Source organism: Polyodon spathula, chromosome 10, assembly GCF_017654505.1.
Source record: "Polyodon spathula isolate WHYD16114869_AA chromosome 10, ASM1765450v1, whole genome shotgun sequence".
NCBI lineage: Eukaryota > Metazoa > Chordata > Actinopteri > Acipenseriformes > Polyodontidae > Polyodon > Polyodon spathula.
In genome coordinates, this window is record NC_054543.1 from 30837782 (window position 1) to 30857821 (window position 20040).

General features: G+C 37.0%; 1 protein-coding gene across 2 annotated transcripts; it reads right to left on the reverse strand.

The window, feature by feature from the left end:
• Positions 1–1511: 1511 nt before the first annotated feature.
• Positions 1512–19616, reverse strand: LOC121322086 (sentrin-specific protease 2-like). Of its 2 annotated transcripts, none has more exons than XM_041261598.1 (18): positions 19299–19616; positions 18522–18577; positions 18083–18198; positions 17662–17737; positions 17486–17573; positions 16744–16909; positions 15160–15269; positions 13820–13905; positions 13084–13141; positions 12293–12371; positions 9775–9876; positions 9063–9221; positions 8731–8862; positions 8236–8439; positions 6818–6897; positions 6224–6308; positions 6013–6108; positions 1512–2471 (listed from the first exon to the last, which is right to left on the reverse strand). In XM_041261598.1, exons 1-18 carry the CDS (start codon positions 19481–19483, stop codon positions 2409–2411), a joined length of 1941 nt encoding a protein of 646 aa, XP_041117532.1. In that variant the 5' UTR covers positions 19484–19616; the 3' UTR covers positions 1512–2408. The 2 variants fall into 2 exon arrangements, with proteins under 2 accessions (XP_041117532.1, XP_041117533.1); XM_041261599.1 differs by having other exon boundaries at positions 19332–19615.
• Between the last annotated feature and the right edge of the window lie 424 nt (positions 19617–20040).

Sequence of the window (20040 nt, forward strand, 5' to 3'; positions counted from 1 at the left end):
TTACTTGGAAAAGTTTACTCACCTAAAGGTTACAGATTACGAAACACCTTCCTCTTTTATCTGAACTGAGCTTATATATGCTGTGACTATCTGTTAGTATGCTCTACCACCTATTTACTGATATCCATCTTTATACTGAAAAGCAATAAAAGTATGTCATCCATAATGGTGGCATTTGTGGTAATGTTAAAATAAATATATAAAATATATGACAAAGGCTTGGACTAGAAATATTTTTCATTGTGTTCTATTATTGACTTTTATATGTTTCTTTTAGCATTGCCACATAATGAATTAACAGAACCATTCTGACCTTGTTAGGGGTTTGTTTTAGCCACTTGCAAAAGTAGATTAAATTCCATCAACTAGTAATATGAGTAATCATGCAAAACATTTTAACGATAGTCGGAGAGGGAGCAGGCAAACTCCCTATTGCCAGGGCAATCATAAGTAAAAACAAAAAGATAAAAGTGTTTTATTCAGTGAATAAAAGCCTGCATGAACATGCAAGAATAGAAACCTCAGAACATGTAAAGCATGCCAATGTTTAAAAGCCTTGGTTCACCATGGGTGGCACCATGCCTGGAGCTCTGCTGTCAGAAAGCTTCCGATCAGACAGACGAGCTCTTTCAATTACTACGGCTATAAAAATTCAGACCACAGCATTGTTTAGGTGCACATAAATCATATGTGCTCCAAAAACTTTCTGTACACAGTGGAACATCCCTCAATAGAATATATATCAATTGAAATGTCCTTATACTAGGGTACTAAAAGTGGGGGACAATTTCACTTTGGATTGATTGGCATCTCAACCACACTGCCAAAATAAAACTGACAACTTATATTATCTAAAAGCAATTTTTTTTGTTTTTTTACACAGAAGCACGAAAACAGTTCATTGCTTCAAACATCACTTGAATGTATCGACATGCATTTCCTTCCTGACAGCTGTCAATCACTTTTCAATTACATTCCTTCCTGGTATGAAAACTACTGCTCATTTTGAAGTTCCACATCCAAGTCCTCATGTGAGGCTATGCATATTAAACTGCTGATTCAATTAAATATTGCATATGCCTTTCTGGAACAATGAAATCAAAGACTGGTGGTAGCTAATTCAGCTGTATCTCAATATTTGAGTTAAGTTACATTCAAATCATTGGAGACAGACTATACCTTTGTTATTGTATTTTATTATATCAGTGCCTATAAGTACTGACACACAAGGACAGGTGAATTATTTCAGAGGATCATGCCACAGGTCTGCAACACTCTACTGTACAAATTGCTGAAACTCTGAAACGTATACAAGTTGTGCAGTAGTTCATTACTATATATAAACTTAAATCAAACACACACACACACACACACACACACACACACACACTATAAAATCCTTTCTTCCTTTGACATAAATGTTTGCAATTCTCTTTTGCAACGTTGAATTCTTCAAAGATTACCGAACCTGCAATAAGGACAAAACTACTCTTGATCAAGCCATAGAAAAAAAAGGAGATACTATTTGATAAAATATTCATAGGGCCAATGAAATATTGCATGTTACACTGCTGGTACAGTGAACCATTTCAAAATAAATTAAGTCTGAGATAAATTTGCAAAACATAATACACAGGACAAGACGCACAAATAAGTAGTTTATTTATTTAGAAGTCACGATTGCACACAGCCTTATATATTTTTTCTAAAATGAAAAAATAGAATTTATAGAAATATAAACATAAATTCATTGAAGTGTGTTAATTTTGCACAACTCTTATCAATGTTCTCCAGGGTCCCATTACCCTCACTTCAGTTTTACTCTTTCCAGAACAGAACAGGACACTTTGTTTCACAAAATAAGGAGGACTGTTGATAAATAACATAACCTATTATAAATGATAACAGAACTTAAATATTATAACTTCCATATCAAAATGTTCGTTTTAGCAAGATACACATCAGGAGTATATTGGGGAGGAGAACACAGTTTAAATGTATGTATTCAAATGTATGTAGTGTGCGAGAGGACGACAGCGTGGCAAGTGCTGTTTTTCACCTAACATACAGGTGCAATATTTAAAATAAATAACATTTGTGCCCCACCCCTTTCTAAATATTAAGTACTGTTACAGGTTAATGAGTTTAGAGCCCTATTAGCTTATTTTAGAGCTCTGATTATTAACAGTTGCAGCTAGTAAAAAAAAAAAAAAAAAAAAAAAAAACATAACTGCTACTAGCATTGGATTTCAAAAAATATATATATATGAATTGTTGGAAATGGTCTGGCTGCCTGGCCAGATGTCCGTCTGTCACCGACACACACAGAGTTTTGTGGCTGAAAGTGGAGATATCCAGGTTCAAGAATAGCACAGCAGTGCTGGACGACACAGCCTCCTCTCAGGCTTTTAAAGTAACTTCTGGCTCAGGATTTCCCAGATCATTCTCTTTCTGAAGTAGGGCATGTTGTGCTATGGGGGAAAAAAATAAAAATAAAACACACAAGGATCACAACGAGAACTGGTCCTCAATGTTTTTTCATCTGGTTAAATGTATGTGTGTGTGTGTGTGTGTGTGTGTGTGTGTGTGTACACACACACACACACACACACACACACACACACACACACACACACACACACACACTGCCTTGCAAAAGTATTCAGACCCCTGAACAATTCTCTCATATTACCGAATTACAAATGGTACGTTGAAATTTCGTTCCGTTCGATATTTTATTTTAAAACACTTAAACTCAAAATCGATTATTGTAAGGTGACATTGGTTTTATGTTGGGAAATATTTTTAAGAAAAATAAAAAACTGAAATATCTTGCTTGCATAAGTATTCAACCCCCACACATTAATATTTGGTAGAGCCACCTTTCGCTGCAATAACAGCTTTAAGTCTTTTGGGGTAAGTATGTACCAGCTTTGCACATAGTGTTGGAGTGATTTTGGCCCATTCTTCTTGGCTGATTAGCTCCAGGTTGTTCAGGTTGGTTGGACTACGCTTGTGGACTGCAATTTTCAAATAGTGCCACAGATTATTTATTATTAATTATTAATATTTTAAAGAAAAATAAAAAACTGAAATATCTTGCTTGCATAAGTATTCAACCCCTGTGCTGTGGAAGCTCCCAGTTTGCACCGATGAAAGAAATTGCCCTAACGAGGACACAATTACCTTACCATTGGCCTCCACCTGTGAATCATTAAAGTTGCTGTCACATTTTCTGGATAAAAACCCCACTGTTGAAGGATCATTGGTAAGGCTGTGAATCTGAAGGAAAATTAAGATCAAAGAGCATTCTACAGAAGTTAGTGATAAAGTAATACATGCATAGATTAGGGAAAGGGTACAAAATAATATCCAAGTGTTTGGATATCCCAGTGAGCACAGTTGGACGCTATGTGTGGCGCAAACCTAAAACTACCCATGCCTCAAGACACACCATCCCTACAGTGAAGTATGGTGGTGGCAGCATCATGCTGTGGGGATGCTTCTCATCAGCAGGGACTGAGCATCTTGTTACAATTGAAAAAAGAATGGATGGAGCAAAATACAGGAAAATACTGCAAGAGAATCTGCTTCAGTCCGCTAAAAAACTGAAGCTTGGGAGGAAATTCACCTTTCAGCAGGACAATGATCCTAAGCACAAGGCCAAAACAACATTGTAGTGACTCAAGAACAAAAAGGTGAATGTCCTACAGTGGCCCAGTCAAAGTCCTGATCTCAATCCCATTGAGAATCTGTGGCACTATTTGAAAATTGCAGTCCACAAGCATCGTCCAACCAACCTGAACAACCTGGAGCTAATCAGCCAAGAAGAATGGGCCAAAATCACTCCAACACTATGTGCAAAGCTGGTACATACTTACCCCAAAAGACTTAAAGCTGTTATTGCAGCGAAAGGTGGCTCTACCAAATATTAATGTGTGGGGGCTGAATACTTATGCAAGCAAGATATTTCAGTTTTTTATTTTTCTTAAAAATATTTCCCAACATAAAACCAATGTCACCTTACAATAATCGATTTTGAGCTTTAAGTGTTTTAAAATAAAATATCGAACGGAACGAAATTTCAACGTACCATTTGTAATTCAGTAATATGAGAGAATTGGTCAGAGGTCTGAATACTTTTGCAAGGCACTGTATATCTACCGACCGACAGATCGATCGATAGATATCTATATCTATCTATCTATCTATCTATCTATCTATATTGTTTGGTTTTCAAAAGTATTTGGACAGTGAAGTCTAAACTGGAATTTTCACTATGAACTCTAACAATAATCATTTCTCCTAAAAAAAAAAAAAAAAAAAAAAAAAAAAAAACCCTACCCTCTTGAGTCAATTAAACAAAGTGATAGTGTTGAACCTCTGTTTCGAAGGAGCAAAAGTATTGGGTCAATTGGCTGACAGGTGTCTCTTGTTGGTCAGGTGTTTGTTGTTGGGTAATTAGGCACTCATAAAAGATCTGTGAACATCCTATCAACCTGTCTCGCTTTGACATCAGCGTTTGGAGTCCATAGTCGGAAATCAATAAGAAAACCAAATAACTTTCTGTTAAAGAATACAGGCAATTTTGAAGTTGAAAGAGAAGAAAAACTGAAACCAGAACCATAGCACAGAAATTGAGCATACCAAAATCAACAATTTGGAATATACTGAAAAAGGAAACCACAGGTATAATTACCAATCAGCCAAGAACAACCTCTGCAGTTGATGACAGAAAAATTATCAGAGCTGTCAAGGAAAACCCTAAAACTACTGTCAGTGAAATCACCAACAACGTCCAGAGTGATGAGGTGAAGGTATCAAAAAACGCAGTTCGCAGAAGACTGAGAAAGCAGAAGTACAAATGTTACACCACAAGATGTAAACCTCTCATCATCACCAAGAACAGAAAAGACATATTAGAATTTGCTCTTAAGTACAAAAGAGGAGAGTTTTGAAACAAGGCTTTATGGACAGATGACGCCAAGATAAATCTTTACCAAAGTGTTGGAAAGGTTAAACTGTGGAGAAAGAAAGGAACCGCAGATGCTCCAAAGAACACCACCTCATCTGTAAAGCATGGTGGAGGTAAGGTCATGGTCTCGGCATGCATTGCTGCCTCAGGAACTTTACTGATGAAGTAACTAATGATGGCAGCAGCAGAACGAATTCTGAAGTCTACAGAAACATTTTGTCCGCTATGTAGAAGAAAATGTTTCCATACTTATTGGCCAACACTTCACCATGCAGCATAACAATGACTCAAAACATACGGCCAATGCAACAAAGGCGTTCATCAGGAGAAAAAAAAAAAAAAAAAAAAAAAAAAGAAAGTCTTAGACTGTCAATCTCCAGATCTGAATCCAACTGGACATGCATTTTACATGCTGAAGAAAAAATTTAAGTCAGAACAACCCAAGAATAGACAAGAATTCCAAATGGCTGCAACAAAGGCTTGCTAAAGCATCTCAAATGATTACACAAAGTTTGGTGAGCCCAATGGGTCGCAGACTTCATGCAGTTATTGCCTCAAGGGATTTGCAACCAAATACTGACTTTTACACCACGAAAGTTATTTAATGTGAAAGTGTCCCATTACTTATAAGTGGGTTGAACACAAAGTATGTTTTTGTTCTAATATGATCAAATGTATGCATGGAACTACCCAAAAATAAAACATATATTATTGTACTTATTCATATTACTCTCATAATCAGTAATACAAATTGCTTGCCTGTAAAACAAAAATAACGTTTTCCCAATACTTTCGGAGGGCACTGTGTGCGTGTGTGTGTGTGTGTGTGTGTGTGTGTGTGTATATATATATATATACACACATTATATATGTGTATATATATGTTTTATAGTATAAACTACAGTCCCCCCTCTACACCATCAGCTAGTTTTATAGACTGTCACAATTATCACTAATCTTGGACTACTTAATGTTAATTTAGGTAAGGTGAAACTAGCCATATAGGTCAGAAGTAAAACGGGAAATTGTCTGCATACCTGTGTAAAAGTCATGGGTTTGGCCCTTGCAATGTAATCTGCATATTTACAAGCAAACACCCCACAGTCACTGCCATTCATCTGCTGAGGGATCTCCTAGGAGGAAAAAACACACACATATTTTTTATTTATAAAATAAATCGTCTGGGAATGAAGAGGAAGGATAAGAGTAGCGACAGACATCTATTCAACTTGAATATTTCACACATACGTTTGACTTTGCGTTAGTCACGGTCCACTTTGAAATATCCAGATCTTTGCTCTTCTTGCTCTTAAACTCTTCTTTTAGGTAATGCCTAGAAAAAAAAAAAAAAAAAAACACAAGACAGAGACCCTCTACTTTATACAGGAGTACAGCACCAGCATCAGGTGCCCCCCCCCCCCCCCCCCCCCCAGTAAAAAGCAAACGTCCGTTTAGTTCTTGTTTCAACCAGGAATGCAAAGCCACGTTCCTTCTGCTTTTTTGGTAACCTATTAAATGTGTCAGATGAATGGCACCATAATTATTTTTCCAAGAATCAATTAAAAGAAAAAATGTTGTCCAACCCAACTTACTCAGTTTGAAACCAAAGACAGATTTCAACTCAGACCTCCAAACAGTAAAACGCTCATGCAAAACCCTCCTGCACTACCTAGCTAACCCAAAGGAATCACTCTTCAACTTTTCAAATATATTTTCTGATGTTATAGATACAACTTGTATAGCAATGTCCAACAGATTAAGGCTTGGGTGGAGAAATATTCAGTCAGAATACAGGTTAACACAGAGAAAAGAAAAGAAATATACCACTTCAACTCGACTTACAATAAAATCCGGCAAACATCTTCATTTCTTTGGCCCATAGAGTCGTAGTATTTCACTGTCTTAGCTCTGAAATCTATTACCTAAGATTTAAAAATGAAAAAGGAGGATATATTAAAAAAGCAAATATCAGCAATCCCCCCAAATATATATATATAAATATATATATATATATATATATATATATATATATATATATATATATATATATATATATATATATATATATATATATATATATATATATATATATATATATATGAGAAGAAAACTTGCTTCCTTCTGCTCTGACAATGTTCCCCAACTCTGAGGATTGGTTTTTCCAGCAGGACAGCTCCATGCCACACTGCCAGGTCAATCAAGGTGTGGATGGAGGACCACCAGATCAAGACCCTGTCATGACCAGCCCAATCTCCAGACCTGAACCCAATGAAAACCTCTGGAATGTGATCAAGAGGAAGATGGATGGTCACAAGCCATCAAACAAAGCCGAGCTGCTTGAATTTTTGCGCCAGGAGTGGCATAAAGTCACCCAACATCAATGTGAAAGACTGGTGGAGAGCATGCCAAGACGCATGAAAGCTGTGCTTGAAAATCAGGGTTATTCCACCAAATATTGATTTCTGAACTCTTCCTAAATTAAAACATTAGTATTGTGTTGTTTAAAATGAATCTGAACTTATTTTCTTTGCATTATTCGAGGTCCGACAACACTGCATCTCTTTTGTTATTTTGATGCACCTTTGTACCTTATGTATGGTGTGTTACCTCTGTATTTATGGAGATTGACGCACCTGTCAGGTACTGCCTGGTGGACACTGCTTTTAAGGCACAATGAAAATTTACTTTCATTGCTGCCACAAGTGAACACCTCGTTGGCTAAAATAAAAACTGCTTCAGCAAGTAGACATTTAATTTACTTTCTGTTATTGTTCAATGCGTGTGTAAATGCTTTGTTTTTAATTGTTTTGTATATTTGTTTATGGTGTGCAGTACAAAATAACACAAGCAGTAACCCCAAGTGAAATTGCCTAGGTATATTGCAGCTAAGGCATTAGACTGTAAAAACTGGCAGCCAACTCCAGGACCTTGACATATCCGAATCCGCAGTATAGGGAGCGGCAATGTAACGAGGGTTGGGTGTGCTGGATTTTTGTTCAAAAACAGCAATAAGAAAAAAAAAAATACAGAGAACCCTTTTTATCACCATGTGAAATAAAGCATTTTACGCTGCGTTTCATTACAAGTGAAGAGTTGCAGCTAAAAATAGTGACGCATAACATACAGTACTTGCATAACAGTAAAAGTTCACCCACAAAATTGAACAGCCACTACAGTATTTGCAAAACAGCAATAAACCTTCAGTTAGACACACACAGCTACAAAAACACAGTACCCCAAACCATTTTTCATTTACTTACTGCTAAACACCAATGTACTCCCTGATGCACAGGCACCAGGATAATATCCTTCTCAAATAAATCCACGCCCTTGGTCCAGCGCCTCACAGCCTGGTATCCTCCAGTACGCAGCTTTGGGATGAAGAAGGTGCTGAAAGCATACACTCGCCGGCATCCCTCCTGCTCACTGCGGGCTACCAGGAGATTCATGTAGAAATTGATGACCTGCAAGAACACAAATATCACTTATTTCTAAAAGTATAAATCTGCTTTTGTATTTCAGCTGAAGTAGTTAAACACAACATGAGATTGGTCTATCATTTTTATAAGCTTTGAAAAAAACCTTAATGTGAATTTGGCCAAGTACAAGCCATAGTTGGTTTTTTTTTTTATGCAACTAGTCACAGGATAGTGACTATTAATGTTTTTGTATTTGTATCATAGAGTATGTCTTGAAGATCAAAATGTGTTCACATTCAGACCACAAGAGTCTACCCTTAGTGAAGTGTGCCATACCTCATCGTTGAGCCAGCTCTGATGAGTCAAGGTGCTGAGGTCTCTGCGGGTTATCCTCAATTTGAAAGAGCTGCTGAGGACTTCGTCAGGGTTTCTGTGACCCATCGCCTTGTGGATTGCCTGCTCCATTTCCTTATTGAAACAAAGAAAAAAAAACATGGTTATTGTAGCACCTTCAGGACCAGCAGCAGATACCACCCATACTCCTTTTATGTTAATGATTATCTGATAGCTGATATCAATGTGAACAGCAGGGAGTCCCACTGATCGACATGAATTAAAATGCAATTCTGCTAGGCCTATGACACCATGTATATCTACTTCCATTTTACCTGAGTTAGTGGAGGGAATTCTTCAGCTGCTTGAACAGTCTTTGCTGGAGGTGGTTGTTTGTGGGCGACTGGTACTCTAGCTGAAACAGCGGGCTCACCGTCACCCAGATTCAAGCGAGCTGCAACCTCTTCAGACAGGTCCACATCCAGAGGCTGCTTCTGTTAATGCAGCGCCATTACACAAAGTTACAAATAGACAATGGCTATAGAAAGTGCCTGCATTCACCACTGAACACAATACAGCACTGTATCAATGAACTGTGTTGATGTTCAGTAGCTGCAGTAACACAGTTACCGTTCAGGAGTCGTCTATTGTGTTAAAGCTGGGCTGCACAAATCACAATCCTGGAAGGCCATTCATCTCCAGGTCTAGAAGAAACAACTTTGCCCACCCTGTGTTAACACTTATACATCAATATATTGATCAGCTATTTTACAATCATGTTTACTATCTTAACCTTTCTTGATTCTTAACCACAGCGGTATGCTGTTACAAACAGGGTTAAGAATCAAGAAAGGTTTTGCCTTTTTACACAGATGATTACTGGACAAAAAAAGCATAAATCGCAACTTGGTAAATAATGACAGATTATTTGCCAATATATCAACCCTGCCATACACAGATACAGGCATAAAACCCTCCCTCCAGGGCTGAGGTCAATCCTAATTCCCTTATAATCAACCACTAAAACCTTCAAACCCTAATCCTTACCTCTTTAGAGGCGGGTTTCCCTTGATCAGGTTTGTGGCTTGATGACAATGACAATGCAGTGCTGGGAGGCCTCTCGCTGTGTCTTCCCATACCATCTCCTGCCTGTTACCCACACAAACAAAATGTAAAAAAGTTAAAATAAATAAACAAAAAACTAAAGCGTAAAAAAAACAACAACTGATCTTTCCTTTCTCACAAGTTTATCATTAGCTTTAGGTAAGGTCTGTTTTGTGCTTTTAGGTCAGGTCACATCCCCAAAAATATCTATGACTGATTCATGCTGGTACCAGACATGCTGGTGTCGTCTGCAAACTTGTTAAATTACTGCAGAGTCACTTACAATAGGACATTGATTTAACATCTCATCTGCAGGATGGAGCACAATGAGGTTAAATGACTTGCTCAGGGTCATACAGTTTTGAACCGGTGATCTGCTGGTTACAAGCCCTGGGCTTTAACCACTGGACCACACTGCCTCCTTAGGGGATGTAGCCGATTCACTATTCGCAGGAAAAAAGCCAGTGAAGGGGTGGGGACAATTTCACCCTCCTGGTGAAATGACATGCATGGTTTGAAAACCGAGTTCTTTAACTAACAGAAGTACAAGATATTTGGTTTTAAAATGAAAACGCACGTTTGCTAAAACATGAATGGATGTGTATGGTGGAGAAAATGTATGTAACTATTTTGATAGCTACAAAAAACGTACAGATTATTACATTTAAATATGTAATGTGCTTGAAATATTAATATTGTAAAAAATGTTGAATAAGTCGAATGTCTAAACATTTTTGCAGGGCCCTTAAAAAGGGGTGAGCGACTAATACACCGGTGCGACGTATGCGCCAATGTGTCTAATATTAAACTACTGTATCAGTGCCTCATTGGGATTACTACAGCCATGGCTATGGCTCACACAAACTTAACTGTCAACAACCCAGATATATTTGTTCAGGATCTAATGCATTCAGGTCATGTTGCTGGGCAGAAACACAAAACCACTGTTCGAATTAAAAGTTTTCATTTCTTACTCTCAATACCCTTAGTCATCTTGAATGAAAGCAAGCTTTCAAAATCTTGACTGACCTCCTCTCAAACGTCACAGCTATACTGCTTCACTTAGTGTTAACACAGTAGCTGTCATTCACTATGAATGTCCTTATTCCCACCCTCCCAAGCCACTGATTTGTCAAAATTCAAACTGAACCTGCCCCTGGGATCTGTACCAAACAGCTGTTGGTTAGAACGCAGAGTAGTACACTTTTCAAGTCTTCCATTCGTTGTAACTGCAATGCTATAATAATGTAGGTGAGTTTGAGACTGGATAAAGTAAGACAGTAAGAAAAAGAAGAAAATGCTGCTCAACAGGTTTGAAATTTCGCATTGTTGAATTTGCCAAAATACACGTTAAATCGCAATGCTGAAAAAACAGTTTGTGACTGGAGTCGAAACAAAGACAAACTTAAAATTGCCAAACGAAAATGAACTGAAAAGAGGAAAGCGTTTATGGCCCAATATAGAAAACATTTAGTTTGAATGGAGTACTTTCAATAACTTTAATACAGACTTGTATAATAAGTATAAGTATAATAAGTATAATAACTTGTTCTATGCCAGTGCAACACAGTGGTACACTTGTAAAGTATGTATATGGTTCTGATTGTTCAAAACAAAATGAACAAAACAAAATGAATGTATTTGTACAGCTGGAAATTGAATGCAATTGTACTGCACTGTATGCAACACTAACATGTTTTGTTTACTGGTTATTAAATAGAGCACTGTTTTAGTTTATTGGGGTTTTTTTTTTGCTTTTTTTTTTTTTGCTTTTTAAATTGATGGAGCAGCACTGTTTAATACTTTTCTTTAAATTTGAATTAATACAATGAATTTGTAAACGCCAGTACAGTGGGAACTATTGTCCAAGTATGGTTTTGGAAGGAAATGTTCAGTAAAGCAAATATGATGTAAAGCAAATATTTTGTTCTTGAACTTGTTCGGGTACGAAAATAAAACTAAAATACTGGTAGTTTAATACAGATGTAATGTGCGATGTATAACTTGATTCTACACACTTAGTTATTACTTTTTAAACTTAGAAAAACTAATAGTTTCTACCAGTTCAACTAAAAACAACACTGTCATATCATGGAATATAATGTTGTAAACAAGGGTTATTTTGAAACTAAACCAGAGTATCTTTCTTTTATTTATTATTTTAAGCATGTAAGCATGTAGACAAAATTTGTAATTGAAAAAAAAAATAATTTTTAAAAAATTATATATACACAGTAATTTTTATATATATTTTTATATATATATATATATATATATATATATATATATATATATATATATATATATATATATATATATATATATATATATATAAAAAAACACAAAAAAAGGTGTTTTCCTAAAGGGGGGAGCAACATTTACACCAGTGCGACCTATAAAACGTTTTGTTTTTTTACGGTATTTAAATCAATCTAAGTCTAGAGTTGCAATAAATTCTTACCATTTCTGCCGTTTTTCCATTATTTGGTTTGTTTTCCACTGCTTGCTTGCACGAATTAAGAACGTGTGTATCAATCTTTCTGTGAATAGAAATCATGATTTTAAAAAGGAGAGTCTCAAGTGGCATCCACTTATTGCATGTGAAAGCATGCTTACATTCACTCTAGATCTATTGGCCTTTTTGTGAACAAAGCAAGCACCCCTGTGACAACAGCATACAAATAAACACAAACATTGGTCTCTATCATCAGGAAATGAAAGTCACACATGCAAGGTGTACATATAGCAGTGCAAAGACTATATTTAAAATGTGATGTGTGGCAATGGTGGCTTAAAAAAAACAAAACACCACACATAAGGTACAAAGGTGCATCATACAGGTGTTTGACTGCATTTGGCTATAATCCAATAAAGACTAAATACATTTTAGACAAACACTTTTAACCTTTCAGGCACTGTGCATTCTTTTTTACACAATTAGGAGTGCTCTCCATATGTGCGTGTACTGGTCTATTTATTAGAGGATACTCAATCAAACTTGACAGAGACTCACAGCTAATAAGGCTGTGTACTGAATTTAAATTCAATGTGTTGAAGCATGTGGTTTTTTCATTACCCATAATCCAAAAAGACACATGACAGCAATATGCCACCACATCTCCCAAGTAGTTTCTATAAACCCTGCAAACAAAGACTCAAATGGTTCCTTAAATAAGAAAGAAAGAATGACTGAATACTTACTAAAATAAAAAAAGCATCTCACAGGAATACTTAATGACACAAACACCTTACCGATCCTGACTTTGTCTTGCAAATCTATCATCTCTCCATACTGAATCACAGTGGTTTGCTGCAACAAAATAAAACCCATGTTACATTTAAGGTTGTAAAGCTACATTTTCAATTACAAAAACCCCCCCCCCCACCCCCCCCCCCCCCCCCCCCACCCCCCCCCCCCCCACCCCCCCCAAAAAAAAAAAAAAAAAAAAATATAGCATTGATATTCACCTATATATTTCATTTATTTCAAATTCTACATTGATTTTCAGTTATTAAAATTACTGTGCTTTATGATGCATCATGGTAACCATAAGTGATGAGTAAATGAAGAAAAAAAAATCTATCCAACACCCTCATTAAACTGTACATAATTCAGTTAAATTAGGAAAAATCTTTGTAAAAGGATTCATATTTTTGTTTATCGTTTAAACTTTAACAGCCTTCATTTTGGTTGACTATCTATTGGCTGGTATCACACATCCCAATTCATGCCAAATAGGGAACTACAGTCACTGATCAATCTGAACACACAGTTTATTGGTCCAATAGAACAACCATAACTTAAATACTCAAACTCAGGAGGTAAAACTACACAAAACCAAGTCAAAACAGTGTTGCATCACTACTAAATGCATAAGAAGACTTTTGTCTAAGTGAATATGCCTCTGTCACACTGATGTCAAAGAACTACCGTCAATAAATTGTAAAAAAAAAAAAAAAAAAAAAAAAAAGTCGGATGGGGCTTTACCTCGCATCGGTAAAACTCTTGATGAGCAACAGGCTCCATTTCTGATGACTGGCCTGAAATTGTTGGACTGACAAGAAGCTGAAGATCTACAGGCAGAAAGAGAGAGAGAGAGAGAGAGAGAGAGACAGAGACAGAAAGAGAATTTAAAGTAGACCTTCTAACATGAGATTGTAAACATGGCTTTCTAATTTATACCACGTTTCCAAGAACCACATAACCCGGGTACGTGCTCGAGTTGCCCCCCCCCCCAACGGTGTTTGAATTGCCGTTTTTCACCAAGCACGGTCACAAAGAAAAATGCAATGCGGTTTTGCATTTATAATTTTAATTTAATAAAGATTCAAATAAGTGTTTACTTAATGAAATCTGTCTGCTAAAACGTAACTAAAACTTACTTAAATAAACCCTTGTAAAAAAATAAAAACACAAAATATGCTTTAAAAAAAACAAAAACAAAACAAAAACAGTCCTACTACAGTAACAGGTGCAGTTTACACTGCCTCTGGGTTTCTGATTGCATCAGATCAATTCCACATTTTTAAAATCCTTTGATGGAAACGTCCGGTCTACTTTTAATGTTTTCAAGCAAATCGGCTACATTACTGCCATTCTCATATCCACTTTGACATATGACACATTAGTTCCCTTGCCCAGTGCTTCTTTCCCTGTTCTACATACCAGTCTGCCAGAGGTGAATGTACTGCATGAAACAAATGCGAAGACTACCTAGATGGACTTATCTTTTAAATCATTGACAATTTGACTGTAATACCATCTGCAGCGTCTTGACCTTTAACTCGCAAGTATTTCCTGCCCAACTCATGCGACAACTCGGAAAAACATGGAAACGTCTCCTTTTTCACCAACTCGAATTATCCATCAACTCAAGTTCTGGAAAAATTCATACCAATTCGAGCACACTCAAGTTGGCTGTCACTGGAAACGACGTATTAGAGTAAAATCAAGGACTATTACCGCCATAGCAACATTCTCAAAGCAATATTGCAAAAATACCTCTAGGTGCCTCAAAAACAAAAAAAAAAAACACAAAAACAAAACAAAAAAAACAGTAACATATTTGACTACCCCAACCTTAACCAAGCACACAATTAAGTAAATAAATAAATAAACAGGTTAAACAATCTGCCAGGCTTCACCATCATTGAGATCTATTTTTTAAAATTTTATTCAGGCATGGTAATAATAAGACAATCATTAAAATCACCCTTGGCAGAAAACACCTGCATTACTATAGAGTTAGAGTTAAAGAGGGGTAGTTTAGAAATTTAAAAAGACCCCCTGTGTTTTACACCGCTTCTTACTCTTTGAGCGACACTTACATGGACTGTTTTGGTCTGTTAAACAGCACCTGCTTGCCAGTTTTCCTGTAATCTTCAGATATCATCTCCAGTAGACGTCTGTATTGTTCTCTGCCACTCTCCTGCAGACTCTGAAAGGCAGCCTATAATCAATCACCTGCCTCAGCCCGTCCCCTGGGTATCTAAAGCAGGAATCCAACAAGCAATCGTTCACAGAACCCTTCTGTCGGACCAGGAGACCTTCATGATAACCTCAAGAGTATCTAATCATCAATTGCATGGCACTGCTATCATTTGGTAGGGCAAAGAGAAAGTTAACTTCCCTATATACCTTTTATACATTTTTTTTGCTAGAAAGAAATGTTGATTTTAGTGTAGGAAAAATGCATGAAAAAAAAAAAAACAGTATGGTTAAGTTTGGTTTCATGAATGTTTTGAACTGGTAACCCATATATTTTCCTTGCATGTTGTAAAGTGTAATTATATAATTATGTAATTATAAAAGAAGAATCAGCATCAACTATTGGGTTACATGAACATTTATTAACCTTCTGAAAAGAAAATGCAACAAAGGGAATGTTGTTATGGCTTTTTACTGCAAACTTCTCTCATCAAAATATCCCCCCTTGTTAGAAATCACAGCTGCATATACTCTTGGCATTCTGTCACACAACTTTAGCAGTTTATTACCGTCTATTTCTGTCCATTCAGTCCTAATCATCTCCCAGAGCATATCTATGCTGGTTACAAGGTCAGACTATGGGGGAGGCCAGCGCACCAATTTCAAAACAGGTTGTTCTTCCTGATTTAAGTAATTTAGGTTTAGTCTGGCTGTGTATTTAGAGTCATTATCATGTTGAAATACAAACCTTTCACCCACAAGTCACCTTCCTGAGGGTATAGCAGGACGCTGAAGAAGGGAATGATATTCTTCTTTTACAAATCTACTTCTATTTTTACTATATCTCCTGTTTGTGCACTGGCAAAACAACCCCAAACGTTTATGTTACCACCTCCGTGTTTTACTGTAGTCACAAAACAACATCCTGACAATCTCTCGCCCGTTTTTCTTCTCACATACCGTTTCCTCTGTTATTACAGTCTTCTCCATGCTCCTTTGAACAATATTTATGGTTTAGTGCCCATTCTAGGTGGTTTTCAAGCTGCAACTCTCCCCATCATACCAGATTCTGGCTTGTCCCAGATTTTCACATGTCTCTCTTGTCTCAAATCTTTCAGGTTCTGAAAGCTGTCTGCAGCCTTCTGATTGAGAGGAATATACACTCTGTTACAAGGGGTAATATTTTCAAGGGAGTAACTGAGGTAAACTTCCAGGAAAACATATCCACCGGTATATTTTATTTTTACATGGATAATAAACTTTTGCATAAGGCAACGGTTTATATATAGTTTTCCTTTCTTAGTAGGATTTCAAACAGGCGAGAGATTGTCAAAATGTTGTGTAGTGCCTATATAAACAAAACCAATGAAAAAAATGCACTAATTGTATTAAAACAAAGAAAAAAAAAAGCTGTCAAAGTACAAATAATCATTAAAATCAGATACGGTGACAGTAAAAACAAATCTGTCATATTCTCCTCTCACCTCCTCTGCTGCCAGGCAGCGCCTCCTTTGGGTGTGGCTGGCAGGAGTTGCTGTAGACAGCACTGCACAGCTCTGGGGGAGTCGAGAGGGCAGGAGTCCCTGGTGAAGGCAATGCCGCAGATTCCTGCCTTGCATCTTCACTGAGAAACTCTCTACACCAGTCACACTACAGAACAAAACATGTTGTTCTTTGATCATTTTCTACCTTTAAAATGGCTGTATACCTCTCAGTAAATTTGCATTTGCGCTTGCTTCAAATACAGTCATTGCTTTCTAATGGGAGTTTATTTTTATTGTGCCCAAAGAATTGTTGCAAGTATCTTTGTCATAAATGTAACCTCAGCAAGCATACACACGATGCACACCCTCTGAATCATTCTTCTCATTCTTACAATACAAAAACAAATAAACTTATTAGCAAAACATAGTACAGCTTGATGGTTACTTTGTAATGTGAACTTTTCTTGGGATTAATACAGTACTTTTATTTGTGTACACTTCAGTTCATTGGCCAACACTGCATTGGTGTTTTTAATGCTGACATTTTCACCAACTATTGGGCTTTTTCAGTCGAATTATTGCTTTAGTGTCTCAGTGCCATGGATTCTTATACATATTAAAGGGTCTATATAAAAAGCGCCAGCCTAAAGTTTAACAACAGCTTTCACATTTAGGGCAAAACAAGGAGGTCCCAGTGAAACTGCAAGGTTAAAGTAAGGGTATATTAAAGACAGGTTCCTACCTCGGTTTTGTGAACGATGGCACAACCTTGGATCGATAATCTAGCCAAGTCTTTTCTGAACGGCCGCTACCTTCATCTGTTGGATTTTCTGGGAACAGAATCAGCAAATAACTCAAACCTTCAATCCAATATCACTGTTCAATGAAGTCAGTAGAAATGTAATAGCTTAATCTTACCCAGTTTGAAATCCATTCTGCTTAACCACTTCTTTGGGCTGTGTCTCTGAATTTCACCAAATGGCTTTGGAATAACCTTTGGAATAAATTAATAAAATGTACTCACAGGAATGCCTACCATAATTGAATTAAAAAATATAGTTCTTACAGTTACTTAATATTGGTAGACTGCATTCAGAAGTTCAGTTAACTATTTTATGAATCATTTACTCAAAACTGACTGCTTTGAAGATGATGATGATGATGATGATGATGATGATGATGATGATGATGATGTATGGGCCTGATATCTCAATATGGGAAAGATCAGGTAATTTAAATAAATAAATCTTAGACATTGGGTTGTAAGAAGTAGGATTGGAACTGGGCAAATGGATTTGTCCAGTAAATGTTTCTGACTTCAAACAATCTGTGAACCAACCTGGTCAGCCCAGTCCACACCCTGGGAGTCGCTGTCGGGTGGAGTCAGAGGATTGTGTAACCTGAAGAAGCCTGCAACTCCTGTTATCCTTCTTTTCACAACACTGACAAAGCCATCTAGTGAGGCAGAGGAGTGATACCATTACATTCTAACGCCTCCTTTCACCATGTTGCGAGGCACATCATAAATCACATATCAAAAATCAACCACGCAGTTAACGTACAAAATCAATTTGACCGCCAATATCGCACAAATTTAATCTAAACGCTTAGTGTTACACCTTAAAACTTGACACATCCAACAGCAACATGTACTCATTCATTAGTAGCTACATCACAGGGGCTGCAGTAGCCTACTTTCTTCCCAACCTCTCTGTTGCAGAAGCACAACAAACTAAAGTAAACACCGAAACTATAATAATTGAAAATAAAGAGCATACCCAGTCGTGGTCTTTTAATTTGTATCCATTCAGTGTCATCGGATGGTGAATTGATGCTGCAGAGACAGCACATTGGTACAGTATATTACAGCAGATTACAGCAAGAACACACTTGAAAGTCTGTCTAACAAACATTAATTTGAACATTTATAAACATTCAAAGATGAAAAACATGTATGCAGGTGAGATACAATAAACTGCCACTATTTGTATATACAAGTTCGTACTATATACACTATAGGCCTATTCAATACACAGTATTATCTGTAGCATTTAAAAATGATTGCTGGCAAGTACAATAATTGAGATAGGTGAACCACTGCCATTTTTTTTTTAAATAAAAAGAAATGAACACCTAGTCCAATCGGAAAACAATTAAGCAGGTGCTTTTAATGCCTCGCTGACTTAATCATAGCAATGTTTATGTATAAACATTGGCAAAGCCGATCAGAACTTTTGTCTATCAAAATAATACGCTATAATTTAACCAGTAGGAGCTTCAGTTACTGCTGAAATTCTTCATTTGTGAGGATTACACTTGAAAGTATAAATAGCTAACTACTACAATAAATATTTACAGCATAAACTAGTGTAAGTTAAGACACAAGGCTAATGGAAGTGGGCGCTGTTATCTGTATTGCCCAATTATTGTAGAATAATTACTGAAAATTTTTACAGCGACGATTAATTTATATATAGTATGCAAAAATTGTCGGTCTAAACCCCTGGGTTCCTACGTGGTCAATACACCCCTATATTGGCACTGTTAGTTCTCACTTCTCAGTCTCCTCCGACCTACTGGACACCGACCTCTGGTAATTTCTCTTAGCCGGGCTGACGTTGCTCGTCTGCGCGTGCTGAGATGAGGGGGCCGCTACAGAGCTGTGCGGTTCTCCGGGCGCCGGTTGCCCAGAACTGGGCACAAAGAATGAACTGAGTCTGTTAACGATCCATTCATACATCACAAAGAGCCAAGGGACAAGGGGCTCCGGCGTGTCCGTCGGGGTAAGGTCCAGTCTGAGTTAAATAGTCCACCATACGCTACGGTGGTTGTAAAAAAAAAACAAACGCACGTCAGAAGAAATAATGAAAGGATTGCGTCATTCCCATCCCAACAGCACGCTGATTGCACAGCGGCTGTAGTCTGTAGAAAATTCTGATTGGTAGACATTTCAAAGGTAGATATGTGATTGGGTAACTGGGTTGCAGTTGGCATCCAGAGGGTTTTGTGAGACTGCAGACCGAAGACTCCAGCCATGTGATGTCAGTGTTCAGTCTTGTGAGGTTGAACGTGCGCAGTGCTTATATAAATTTAAATTTAAATTCAAATTAAAACTGGCTTTATTAGCATGACAGGAGTGATCGTTCCAGTGTTGCCAAAGCATTTCAACATACATGTTACATAAAATATAATGTCTATAATAAGTCGAAATAACGAGATACAAAGTCAAAATAACGAAATATTAAGTCGAAATAATGAGACAACCTTATAATGGGAATTGAACAGTTTCGTTTTTTT